The 13532-nt window shown below is 45.9% G+C and overlaps 1 protein-coding gene across 6 annotated transcripts in view; it reads right to left on the reverse strand.

Annotated features, from left to right (window-relative positions):
- Positions 1-1762: 1762 nt before the first annotated feature.
- LOC118848689 (E3 ubiquitin/ISG15 ligase TRIM25-like) overlaps positions 1763-13532 on the reverse strand; it is a 28408-nt gene continuing 16638 nt past the window's right edge. For 3 of the 6 annotated variants that reach the window (XM_036757692.1, XM_036757690.1, XM_036757691.1), the window contains exons 3-7: positions 6084-6179; positions 5285-5518; positions 4088-4250; positions 3688-3750; positions 1763-2443 (exon numbers count right to left, since the gene is read on the reverse strand). In XM_036757692.1, the coding sequence (XP_036613587.1) occupies positions 1890-2443; positions 3688-3750; positions 4088-4250; positions 5285-5518; positions 6084-6179 (1110 nt within the window). In that variant the 3' untranslated portion in view covers positions 1763-1889. Of the gene's footprint in view, positions 2444-3687; positions 3751-4087; positions 4251-5284; positions 5630-6083; positions 6180-13532 lie in introns of all 6 variants that reach the window. The other 3 variants (XM_036757689.1, XM_036757693.1, XM_036757694.1) reach the window with 3 other exon arrangements.

The raw sequence follows: 13532 nt of genomic DNA on the forward strand, positions 1-13532 counted from the left end.
TATAGGGAGAACAGATGATGAAACATAACTCCTTTTTCTTGGTAGAGAGAACAGAGATGACTAGGGAAAATATATATTATTAGAGAGGGGGCATTGCACCTTTTTTTTTTTTTTGCTTATCAATTTATCTGTTACAAGAAAGGGTTCAAGTAGCAGAGAAGTAGGAGTTTACTAGGGCAAAATGCTATATATATTGACAAGATTTACCTAAATATTTATCTTTTTTACAAAGGAGGGTTTAATTCTGGGAGGGTGGGGTGGGGGAGAAGGTGAGATATTTGCAGAAATGATTGTGATATATGAACAAAAGCCATCCCAATAAATCTTTTTTTAAAGTAAAATAATTTTAAAAAGGAAGCCCACCAAAAGCTTGGACAGATGTGGGGTGGGCAGGACTGAAAGTAACCTCTTTTTGGGGAAAACAGTAAGGTGGAGGCTCTGAACCAGGCGTGGCTTGGACTTGAATACTCCTCACAGCAGGTTTAGTCAATACTCTGTATGTTTTAGAGGTGTGCCGGGGATTCTGGGGATGGAGACATGGGCTCAGTTGGTCTCAGACTCCTGTGGACACCCAATTATCTTTGAATCTGTGGCAGGACTAGATAGCATGGTGTGGTAAAAAGAACACTAGAATTGTGGTCAGAAGCCCTCATTTTGCATCCTGATTCTTTTCCTTATTAGCTGTGTGACTCTCTGGGCCTCAGTTTCCCCCCGTAATAACTAACATTCTACAGGATTTCAAAGTAGGTATTGAAAATATAATTACAGATAAGTCAACTGAGATTCAGAGGTGAAGCGAATCACCTACTTAAGTATCTGAGGTCGGGTTCAAATCCAGGCACTTATTCCTCTGTTGGTTTGTCAAGGTTTAAGTCTATTAGCTAAAGAAGTTATGTAGTTTTCTTTGTCCCCACTGCACCCTCTGGAAACCCACTTCAGCCCTAGTTTGAAGCTAATAGTCTAGAATACAGCACACCTCATCCCTCCAGGGGTCCAAGCTTTCCCTAAAAATCATAGCAGTCATACCCTCAACTGATAGACCCAAGACAGATTCCAAGGATCGGGAAGGCCTTTCAGTATCCCTCACTCCTAAACTCATCCCTTAACAGTGAGTCCTAGAAACCTCAATCTGAACCAATCTCTTGTATGTTCAGAAATCTCCAGCTGGTTCCCTGGGACCTGATAGCTGGTGTTATTAACTGTGCTCTGGTCTTGAACCTAGGTGATGGGAATGCCCGTGGTAGCTGAGAAGAGTCATACCACAGTCATATCCACTCTGTAGATTCACTTGTGTTTTCCACAGCAGCATAACTTGGGCCTGGGTCTCTCCCAGAGCTGGATGCCCAGTGGCATAGGGTTGGCTTGCAAGGTCTGCTGAGCTAAGTTCTGGGAGCATCTTATTTGTAATTTCCTGCTAATGGGGACTGAACTTCTTTTTCAGTAGAGAGAAGAAAACCCTAAGGACCTCAGAGGGACTACCAGGGAAGGCTTTCCCCAGAGACCATTGTGCCTGGAAGCTGGCAAGGAGGGAGGGTGGTAGTGTTGTATTGTGCTCATTCCGCTTCTGCTTAGGCTTTTGGTGGGTGACGCTTAAAAGCCAGAGTGAGTGTTGGGTGGGGGGATAAAAGATGGCGGGGGAGAGGGAACATCCCCTGGATACTATTCCTGGCCCTCTGGAGACCCCTTTAGCCTTCTCCACCTGTCCTGTTCCCCGGGTCCCCCAAACTTCCCCACTCCCCAAGAATCTCTTTCCACCACCGTTGTCCTTGGAGTGAGATAGAATCCAATTTTATTTGTAGTTGAGACCTTGGCCAAGAGGGAGGGCGGCGGCGGCGGCGGGAGGCGGCGTGGGGAGGGGGCGGCCCTCCCTCCGACCGTCCCTCGCCCGGTTAAGACTCGGGGTACTGCTTGAGGGTGATGGAGGCCCCGCTGCTGACCATGACTGCCGGGTAAAGCGGCTCCAGGAAATTGGTGAGGAAGCGGTATATGAGGCTCATGCCCCCGGCCACGCCGTAGAAGGAGAGGCAGCCGGCCGGGTAGTCCAGGGCCACGCCGATGGTGCGGTAGTAGCCCCCCTGAAGCACCGTCTGCGTGTTATTGTGCCACACCGAGAACTTGAGCGAGTCCCACTCGAGGCACCACGAGGCGCTGTTGCGGCCGATCAGGTAGACGATGTTGCGCCGGGGTCGCCCGCTGGGCAGGGGGTTGCAGCTGTACGTGACGCCCACGCAGACCCACGAGTTGGACACCTCGGCCTCCCAGTAGTGTTGGCCCTCGGCCATGCTTTGGGTGCACAGCACCTGGGGCCACTGGTTGAACCCCGGGAAGGGGCCCGAGGCGTAGGGCTCGAGGAGGATGCCCAGGTTCAGCACCGAGTGGGTCTCCTTGAACAGGAACAGCTCCTCGCTGGCCGTGGCTGAGTCAAAGTTCAAGTTGCAGTAGCCTGGTGAGGAGTGGGCAGGGTGGGGTGGGAGAAGGGAAGGAGGGGAGGGACAGCGCTGCAGACCCGGGACCAGAGAGCCCGGAGCTCTGGACGCCGTAGAGAAAAGAAGCTGTGCTGGTTTGCATGTCATTTGCTCGAGGGTCATTCCATTCACCTGAGAAGTCCCCGCCTCCTGGGGACCCCTTCTCCAAGGGCCCCTCAGCTCTGGTCTCTCTCCCTCCTCTTCACCCGATTCAGCTGCCTCAGTATGACTAAATAGGCTTTCCCTAGGTTACCTTAGCAGGAGATCAGAGGGAGTCTGGGACTTAGGACTTTACCTGGCCAGGCTCTTACAGGGGGGAACCCCACACTTAGCACAGTGCCTGGTATACATAAGCACTTACTAAGTAAATACTTGTTGACTGCTGACAGGTTGTAGATTGGGCATATATTGCATGTCCAGCTGGAGAGAGGGTACAAGGGTGTGGGGAATGAACTGAGGGGCTGCCAGTGATACTGCTGTGTCCGTTCCCTGTCCTGCTAAGGAGAGGACGCAGACATGCTCTTCGTATAAGAATCTTTTAATTAAAAATAACTGGAATGCAGAACTATGTTCCTATGTATGTAGAGGGAACATTCCCTAACTGTTTAATCAGAGAAAGCTACCTGCAGAGGATGGGGCTTTAAGGTGAGTGTGGAGTGGGAGAGTTGGGCCTTGGATATGATATTGGGTATGAAGTGGATGGCAGGTGAAGGGCAGGGGAAGCTTGAGGATTTAGCTTTTGGAAGGCAGCAGAGGACAGAGAGGGGCCTGGCTCAGTTAAGGTTCTCTCAGTGTAAGAACTTCCACTCACCTCCTGATGAGGCTGCCTAAAGTCAACACCTCAGTGACATCCCTGTAGTCTCAAGGTTATTTGTTTGGGGGTTGGGATGGTGGTTGGGTGGGGAAGGACAGAGAGGCTGATATCCCTCCCAAGGGAACAGAATGGAAGAAGAGCAAGTAACAGAAAGGACTTAAGAGTCAGGTCCCTTGCAAGCTCACCTTGGGGTTAGAACAGATCTTAGGGATCAATCTAATCTAATCTCATTTTATAGATAAGGAAGCGGAGGTCTAGAAGGTTGAATGATTTGCTCAGGGTCACATAGACAGTAGGTGGCAGAACTGGGATTTGAACCTTTCACAACAGATCTAATCCTTTCCCCACTTGCACCTTGCTGCTTCCATCCCCCTCAAAGGGCAAGGCACCCCAAGACCCTGGACTCACACTTCAGTAGATTCTTCCTGTCCACAGCTGGGGGCAACACCTCATAGGAACGCATCTTAATTCCTGGAGGAGATAAAGACCCTCTTGTAGATGTAGATATGGACCTCATATGTAAATCTGAGATGCAGGTCTGAGATGTAGACCTCAGTTGAGAACAGCCTCAAACTACTTTCCAACAGCTGGTTTCTCCCAGTCACAAGTGGCCAGGTTACTAGACAAAGTGGTCCAGGGTTCAGGTGAACCTCCCTCCTGCCAAAGTGTGAACAATGTAGGTTCCTCCCAAGTTCTCTTCCAACTAGGTACATGTGTGGAAGGAAAGATTCAGGCAAATGCTCCCTAGTCCCTAACTCCTCTTCACTCCCTTCCCAGCTCTCATCAAGCCCTCCTAGCTGACACTCACCCTTTAGAAGAAGCTGGTTGACGAAGCGGAGGCCCACCACAGCCAGCTGGGCCCGAAGCTCAGCCAGGATCTCTGAGAGCCGAGGAAAGCTGTTTGTTTCTTCACACGTGGTACCCAGCAGTGACTCTGTGCAGGCTGGGAACCGCTTCAACCTCGGGAACTCCTAGGAGGTGGGATGGGCTGGGGCCAGGGACCCGGGGAGAGGAAGCTGGGAGCTTCGGGCTGCCCCGGGGGTGGCAGCTGTGGCAGTGAGGGAGGTGGGGCACAAGTTGCCCGTCTTCCTACTCCCATGCCTTTTCCCTTCTCTCCCTCCTTCCCTCCCCCCTTCTCCTTAATGATCCTGGCAAGTGCTCCAAGGTTAGGGTACTGCCACATTTATGGCAGAAAATGACTTAAACTATGGATCAGTTGGGTGGGTCACTGAGGGGCCATTTTTTTTTTTAGATGAGAGAGGTTTTCTGCTAAGCCTTGGGAGTTATTTTAAAATGCTTCTTTTCTTGATATTTTGATCTCAATGAAGGCCTAAGAAATACAGTTTTATTCAGGACGAAGAAAGGACAAGAAGTAACTGCTTGCAAATTCATCCTCAGTCCATCATAGCATTATGTACATATGTGTTTAATATATGCCTGTTGAATTGAATTAAATTTTATAGAGAAGAAACTGAGGCCCAGATATATTGCGGGATCATAGGACTTAAAAGTTAGAAGGAAATTTACAGATCTTCTATTTCAAACCCAAACACATTTTACAAATAGGAAACTCAGGCCTGGGGGAGGTTAAGAGACTTGTCTTACTAGCTGTAAGTAATACCGGTACTACCTAGAAGTAGGTAGACAGACTTGTCTTACTACCAGTAAGTAGTACAGGTACAGCAGGTGGAGAGATTTGTCTTACTACCAGTAAGTAGTACAGGTACAGCAGGTGGAGAGATTTGTCTTACTACCTGTAAGTAGTAACACTACCTACAAGGAGATAGTAAGCAACGAGGATTCTAATTAAGGTCCTCTGATTCCACATCTTCATAATGAAGTGACTTGCCCAAGTTTGTAGAGCAAGTCAGTGGTAGGGCCAGGAATAGAACCCAGGATTTCTGATGCCTATTGCAGCAGCTGTTCTACTGCTATAAGACCTAGCAAAGGCTCAGGGAAGGGATAGTGGTGGGATAAGGGGTAGTGTTATTCGAGGAACTCTTACCTCTAAAAACTGCTGGTCACTCTGGTTGGTAAGCAGGCTCCGGAGCCAGACACTATCACCCTCTAGTTCTAAGAGGCGACTGTGGCTTTGTTGGATAGAGCTGCCCAGCTGACCAAGGGCAGCTGCCTCCTCCTTTTCCACAAACTCCAAGACTTTCACCTGCAGCCGCTTTACCTCCCTCCCGATGTCCGCAAAACAACGGTTGACATCCTCTCGTACTGTCTGGATCAGTTTCTGGAGGGGGAGGGGAGAGGAATCCCTGACCTCCCTCCACCTTGGGGATGCTGAACCCAAGAGCAGGAGTGCATTCCACAAGTTGTTCAGCCTGGGAGGTACTTCCCAGCTCTTCAGCGAAGGAAAGAAAGGTGAATGCCCAGTGGTTTGGACTGTATGTTAGAGATCTAGAGCTAACTCAAGTGTCCCCATGGCCAAAAGCTAGTAATGGAATTGGGAATCCAAACAAGGACTCCTAACTCCCTTCAGTTAGGTTATGGGACTGGGTTCTACCTGTTCCCATCCCATCCCATCCCATCCCATCCCATCTCAACCCCTTACTAATTTGGCTCATCCCATCCCAATTCATCCCACCCATCTCATCTCATCTTATCCTATCCCAATATCTCAATCCTACCCCAAACCACTTCATTCACCCTGAGAAGTCAGGGGTAGAGATATTAGACAGATGCTGAGTCCCTGGATGTCTTTGTAAGCCCTCTAACATCCCCACTGCAGCCTGACTTTTGGGCTGCCCCAGGGGACACCCTGGAAGCCTGGGCTTAAGGGCACATGCCAACCTTACCGTGAGGAAAGCTACCCGACCACGATGCTTCTGGCTATCAGATGCGATGATCAACATCTGGTTCTCTACATTGGCTTGGACTTTCCGGACTTCTACCTGGGGCAGAGGGGAGGGGATACAGAGGAAGTCACCCCCTTCAGAAATACAGACTTCAAAGGCCTCTGTCTTCTCTCCCCCTGTTGCCAAAATCATTGCTCTTTTTTCCCCTAAGAACCATTGCATTGGGGCAGCTAGGTGGCACAGTGGATAGAGCACTGGCTCAGGGAGTCAGAAGACCTGAGTTCAAATCCAGCCTCAGATACTTACTAGCTGTGTGACCCTGGGCAGGTCACTTAACCCTGATTGCCTTAAAAAAAGAGATGGGCGGGGAATGACTCAACAAGTTGTGGTATATGAATGTAATGTAATACTATTGGACTAACAAGAAATGAGCAGGCAGACTTCAGAAAAACCTGGACAGATTTATACGAACTGATGCTGAGTGAAATGAACAGAACCAGGTGAACATTGTATACAGTAACAGCCATATTGTGCAATGACCAACTTTGATAGACTTAGCTCTTCTCAGCAATGCAAGGACTTAAGACAACTCCAAAAGACTCGTGATGGAAAATGCTACCCACATCCAGAGGACGAACTTTGGAGTCTGAATACAGATGGAAGCATACTATTTGCTCTCCTTTTCTCTTGTTACTTTGTTTTGTTTCTTCTTTCTCATGGTTCTTCCCATTAGTTCTAATTCTTCTTTACATCATGATTGATGTGAAATTATGTTTAATATGAATGTGTAAGTAGAGCCTATACCAGATTGCATGCCAGCTTGGGGAGGGGGAAGGAAGAGGGGGAGACAATTTCAAACTCAAAATCTTATGGAAATGAATGTTGAGAACTAAAAATAAATTAATTATATTAAAAAAATAAAAGGCAATGCCATAAAAAAATAAATAAAACAAATGCATGGAGAGAGAGAGAGCTTATACTGTATTTCAGAGCTGCTGATGGATTTTAGAGCTACTAAAGCCTTTTTGACAAGAGTAGAACCCCTGCCCAAAAGCAATAGACAGGCACAGAGATGGGTAGACATAGATGAGTAACAATAAGCAATATTGGAGGGAATAGTCCATTCAATGAGATAAGAAGTCCATGAGATGATTGGAGTTATCTTCTAAAAAAGAGACTTGAGTGTCATATAACAACACATAGAACGAGAGTATCTCTATGGACATAATCAAGCTTCCCTCTTCCCTCTCCCTTGACTTCTTTCTAGCACACTCAGGGCCCACATGCTGCTCTGCAGAGCACTAGGCTTGCTTCAGACTTATCACTTTAGGAAGCAAGAAGTCAGATCTAGGCTTGGTTGTGAAAGGAGTTTTCTTCACCCTTAAAATGAAGAGAGAGGCAGCGTGGCATCAAAACCAGGACAACCTGGGTTTCAGGCCTGCCCTGACCCACGCCAGCTGTGTCACCCTGGGCAAGTCGCTTAACTTCTCTCTATGCCCTGGACAGCTTTCTAAGATTCTAAGTGGCAAAAACAGTGCTGGCTTGCTTGGTAGAGTGCTTCCTATTCCAAATCAAATCCAGGTTCAGTTCCTAGCCCTATAGACCAAGGGTTCTTGATTTTTATTTTGTGTCATGTCTTTGGCAATCTAGTGAGGCCTAGAGACCGCTTCTCAGAATATATTTTTTTAAATTCATAATCGAAGGAAAACGCTAAATTTCATTTCGAGGTTAGTACAAATAAAGATATAATTATTATTTTCCCCATCCAAGTTCATGGACCACTATCCATGGTACTGCTGCATATAGATAGAGATATTTAATTCTGTTTGGATCAGGAGTCATACAACACGGATGAGACTACTGCTCAGAGGTTCTTGTTTAACAGAGGATAAAAAAGAAGCAAAACTACTCAACTCCTAACTTGCTTCCAACTTGTCTATTGAGAATAATCTTCAGATTGGAAAAGGTAGGAATAAGCCCTTATAGGAGGAAACTGAAGCCACAGAGAGGTAAGGAGATTTTAAAAGAGTAACTGTGCTATAAAATGAGCATATGCATATGTGCAGAAATATTTATAGCAACTCTTTTTGTGGTGGAAAAGAATTGGAGGCAATTTCCCAATTGGATCTTCTCGGTTGTTTCAGTTGTGTCAAACTCTTTGTGACCCCATTTGGGGTTTTCTTGGCAGAGACAATGGAGTGGTTCACCATTTCCTTCGCCAGCTCATGTTACAGATGAGGAAACTGAAGCAAACAGGGTTAAGTGATTTGTCCAGGGTCACACAGCTAGTAAGTATCTGAGGCCAGATTTGAACTTAGGTCCTCCTGACTCCAGGCCAGGCACTCTATCTGCTGCACCACCTACTTGCCAAGAGATGATGAAAGGGATTTCAGAAAAACCTAGGAAGCTTATATAAACTGATGCAAAGTGAAGTGAACAGAACTAGGAGAACAATGTATACAGTTACAGCAAAATTGTAAAGACAAACAACTGTGAAAAACTGAGTAACTCTCTTCAATATAACGATCCACCAGAACTCCAAAGGACTCATGATGAGAAATGCTATCCATCTTCAGATAAAGAACTGATGGACTCAGAATGCAGACCGAGATAGATTTTTTCCTTTTTTTTTCTTGCTTTTTTTTTGTTCTGAACATGGGCTAATGTGGAAATGTCTTGCATGACTTCATATGTATAATAGGTATCATATTTCTTACCATCTCAATTGGTGGGGGAAGGGGCAGAGTGAGAGAATTTGTAAGTGAAAATAAAACTGATTTTTAAAATGAGCATATGAATTCAGCCCCCAAAGGATTACACTTTAGAAAATCAAACAAACTTGGACATGTTACTGGTGAGTGGTCTCCAAGGACTTGTAAAGAATACAAGTGGTGAATGTTCTGATTTTTCGAAGAGGAAAAAAGCAAATCCTGGAAGCTGTTTGATTATTGTCAATCCCCTGGGAAAAATTCTAGATTGGGTTATTAGTTGGATAGCTCATGAACACTTAGAAAGGAAAAGGAACATCATTAATAGGAAGCATTGTGGGTTCACTATGAACAAGTCATCCTTTTTGTTAGGATTACTAGCTGGGTGGAACAGGGAAAAATTGTTTGGACAAGCTGGACCTGCGCTTTAGCAAAGCATTTAACAAAATTTGCGATAATTTTGGCAAGATGGATAAATGTGACTTGGATGATGGTAGAGTTAGGTAGATTAAATCATAGCTGGTTGAAGGACTACACCAAAGAGTATAGAGAAGGGCTAGGTGGTGCAGTGGATAGAGCACTGGCCCTGGAGTTAGGAGGACCTGAGTTCAAATTCAGTCTCAGATACAATAGCTGTGTGACCCTGGGCAAGTCACTTAACCCTGTTTGCCTCAGTTTCCTCATCTGTAAAATGAGCTGGAGAAGGAAATGGCAAAGCACTCCAGTATCTTTGCAAAAAAAAATACCGCCCTCCCCCCCCCCCCCCAAATGGGGTCATGGAGAGTCAGGCACAACTGAAATGACTCAACAATAACAAACAAAAAGGAATATAAAGGATTGTTAAGTAATATGGAAGGAACTCTCTAGTGGCTTAGCCCAAGTTTCTCTGCCCTCAGCTTGGTTTTGTTCAATATTTTCACTGATGTCTTAATGAAGTCATGGAAAGCACGCCTGTCAAAATGCTGGGTCATACACAAAAAGATGAGAAATATAGCTAATATGCTTGGCAGGTGCTTAAGAAATATTTATTTCTTAAATATTTATTCAATCCTGGCGGCAGCTATGCGGCATAGTGGATAAAGTACTAGGCCTGGAGTCAGGAAGACTTCAGTTCAAATTTAGGCTCAGACACTTAATAGCTGTGTGACTCTGGGCAAGTTACTGAACCCTGTTTGCCTCAGTTTCCTCATCTGTAAAATGAGCTGGAGAAAGACATGGCAAACCACTCCAGTATCTTTGCCAAGAAAACCCCAAATGAGGTCATGAAGAGTCAGACACCTGAAAATGACTGAACAACAAATATGCCACTTAAAGGTTTGCAAAGCACTTTACATATGTCATTGGATCCTCACAGCAACCCTGGGAGGTAGGTGCTATTATCTTCTTCATTTTACAGGCAGACAGAGGTTAAGGGACTTATCCAGGGTCACACAGCTAGTAAGCGAAACAGAATTATGAACTCAAAGTCTTCCCATTCCCAGGTCTAGCACTCTATCCACTATGCTGCCTGGCTGCTCTGGCAGTGGCTTGGGTACACAGAGAAAATAAGTGATGTGCCTAGGGTCACACAGCTTGTGTTTGCCAGAGATGGGACTGCAAGGTCATCCTGACTTCAAGGCCAGCTTCCCACCTACCACACAACAGTTGCCTCTCTTTCCTCCTCCCCATCAAATCTCTAGAGGTCAGAACTATGCACTTCAACTAACAAGAGGACAACAGTATTGAATAGGATACACATAAGGTCCTCCACCAAGGCTTAAAAAAACAATTCTCAAGTAACAGGATGGGAGAGACCTGGCTTGACAACAGCTTCTTTGAAAAAGATTGAGAGATTTTGGTTGGCTTCAAACTGAACATGAAAAAAACAGTGTGATGTGGTTGCTCCAAAAGGAATCAGACCTGAGCAACAGTGGAAGAAGAGTGTCAAGGGCAAAGGAAATGACTGAGTCCCTTTGTCTTCTGGAACAAATATGATGGTGGGGGATATCCTAGATTGTTTGTCCTGTTCTGGACATTCCACTTTAAGAGAGGCATTGCACCCAGAGGAGGGTGAGGAGGATGCTGAGGAATCTGGAGGAATTTTCTGGAGGAAATGGAAACATTTAGACTGGGGATAAAAGGTCTGGAGACGGAGCCTGAGAGCAGTCTTCAAGGATCGAAAGGGCTATAGCAGCTAGAAAAGCTGCCAGGTTTATTCTTTGTTATTCCAGAATGCAGGACTCAAACTGGTGAACAGAAGGTATAGAGGGAAATTTTGCTTAAGTGTAAATATAATAAGGTTCATGCTCAGAGTTGTCCTTTCTCGGTTGTGGTCAATCATGTGAGAACTTTGGAGCCTCCTTCTAGACATGGTGAGCCCTGAGTTGTTCCTTGGTGTCTACCCTCCTCCCTCTCACAGTGACTGCACCAGTTAAATGAAGAGCTAGCTTCTGGCGTGGCTTCCTGAACTTCAACTCTCCAGGTGGCATCCACTGAAGGAAGTGGGGGGGCACCATGTCTACTGTGCCCACAAGGCAGCTAGAGCAGGGGGCTCAATGAGGTGAGCTTGCACATGGGCTTCAGACTGCCTCTTTCTCCTTTGTGTTTCCTTTCCCGAGTAGATGACTGAGTAGCAACCTGGAGATGGATGCATCCAGGATGGGAGGTGACCTCTGAGTTCAAGAAGTCTGGAAGCTGAGAAAGAACCAATAGAGTGTGAATGTAGATCGAAGCACACTGCTTTTCATTTTCTTTACTTTTTTGTGGTTTCTTTTTCTTTGTGTGTCTGTGTCTTCCTCCACAACACGACTAATATGGAGATATGTTTTGCAAGACTGTACATGTGTAACCTATAACAAATTGCTTACCATCTCAGGGAGGGGGGAGGTGAAGGAAGGAGGGAGAAAATTTGGAATGCAAATTTTTAAAAAATGAATGTAAAAATCATCTTTACATGTAATTGGGAAAAATAAAATATTATTTTAAAAAAAGAAGTCTGGAAGTCTTTTGATTTCAGTGTTGGCAGCAACCACAGGAGGAGTGGTAGCTGATGGCAGGGGGAATTTCTACGTTGGAGAGAATGACCACTGATAAGGAGGACTGGCTCAATCCCTGGCCATTTTACCAGTGCATATATACTAAGAATTTTTTTTGGAGAGTGAAGACCTGAAGTGAAACATAAAATGACTAATTAATAATCCTACAAAGGGTTTATGTTCTGATGAAGCCTAAGTTCCTGCATCAGCCCCTCAAAAACCAGATGAGGTCCCCAAAGGGGCAAGGAGGGCTGATACTACTCTCTATCCTATGCCCCAGCATGCAGCTGAACCAAGTTCAGTCCTGGGGCAGCCTGCCTCTAATGAGAGGGGGCTCTCTTCTTACAACTTGTGGCTCATTAAGCCCCCTACCATTCCTGGGTTGGTTTATTTCTTGGGTTATGTTTTGGGTTCACCCAAAAGTAGGAAGAAAAAGATATTCAGTATACAATACAGACCAAGTATGGGTCAGGTAATTTATTACTATGTACACAAAAAATACTTTACATAAAAGACACAAATGCATATTAACAGAACAGGATTCAGTAACTTAATATATAACTGCTGTTACAATCTATTAGAAAGCTGATACTTAAACCTCATCAGGACATAAAGCAATTTGTGGAACTATCAGTTAGGCATTTGGTTTCACCTTAGCCCTGCCTTATCCAAAAAAACTCCTAGTATATATCTACTAATATAATGGCCAGGGCTGAGCCAGTCTTCCTATCAGTGGCCATCCTCTCCAGTGTAGAAGTCCCGCCTGCCATCAGCCACCACTACTCCTGTGGAGGCTGCTACCACTGAAATCAAAAGCCTTCCAGGCTTCTTGAATTCAGAGGCCCCCTCCAATCCCAGATACATCCATTTCAAGGCTGCTGCGCAGTCATCTACTGGGGAAAAGAAGGTTGTGTTTGTCCTTCATTCTCAAAGAGAACCATGACATCAGGAAAGTGATGATATGACTTGCAGTTGATTTTGATTTGAGTGAGGGAGGACTGTGCAAGGTCACCAGTCTCACTTTCTCCCCCAGAGCCATCTGGATCCAGTGATCAGATATTCATCAGGATGACTGGAGATGACCCAGGATGCAATGGGAGACCCAGGCCCTTTTAGGCTAAGGCCTTTTCATGTACTCACTTAGAGTAAGGTAACACCCATTCAGTGAATAGGCTTCTTTAAGAAGTGAGTCAAGGGATGGCACCTTTAATTAGAAAAAAAAATTTAAAAAAATCAAGCTGGGAGGGGAAGACTCTCAGGGTTGCTGTTTCAAAGAGAAACAGTTCCCATTGACATTCACTCTAAGGCCGGAGGGCTCAAAATACAGCCATTAAGTGGAGGCTGGGGAAAGAAAACACAAAGGAGAAAGAGGCAGCCAAAAGCCCATGTACAAGCTCACCTCATTGAGCCCCCTGCCCTAGTTGCCTTGTGGGCACAGTAGCCACAGTGCCAGGGTGGAGAAAGGCCTGCCTTCCCCACCCCCACCCCCACCCCCACTTCCTTCACTGGATGCCATCTGGAGAGTTGAAGTTCAGGAGGCCGCGCCGGAAGCTAGCTCTTCATTTAACTGCTGCAGTCACTGTTGGGGAAGGAGGGCCCACACCAAGGAACAACTCAGGGCTTGTCGCGTCTTCTCTGTGCTGAGCTGGAAGGAGGCTCCAAAGTTTTCATGTAGAAGCAAGAAATAGCAACTCTAAACATGACCCCTGTTTTTATAGATGATATAG

This window comes from Trichosurus vulpecula, chromosome 4, assembly GCF_011100635.1.
Source record: "Trichosurus vulpecula isolate mTriVul1 chromosome 4, mTriVul1.pri, whole genome shotgun sequence".
Classification (NCBI taxonomy): domain Eukaryota; kingdom Metazoa; phylum Chordata; class Mammalia; order Diprotodontia; family Phalangeridae; genus Trichosurus; species Trichosurus vulpecula.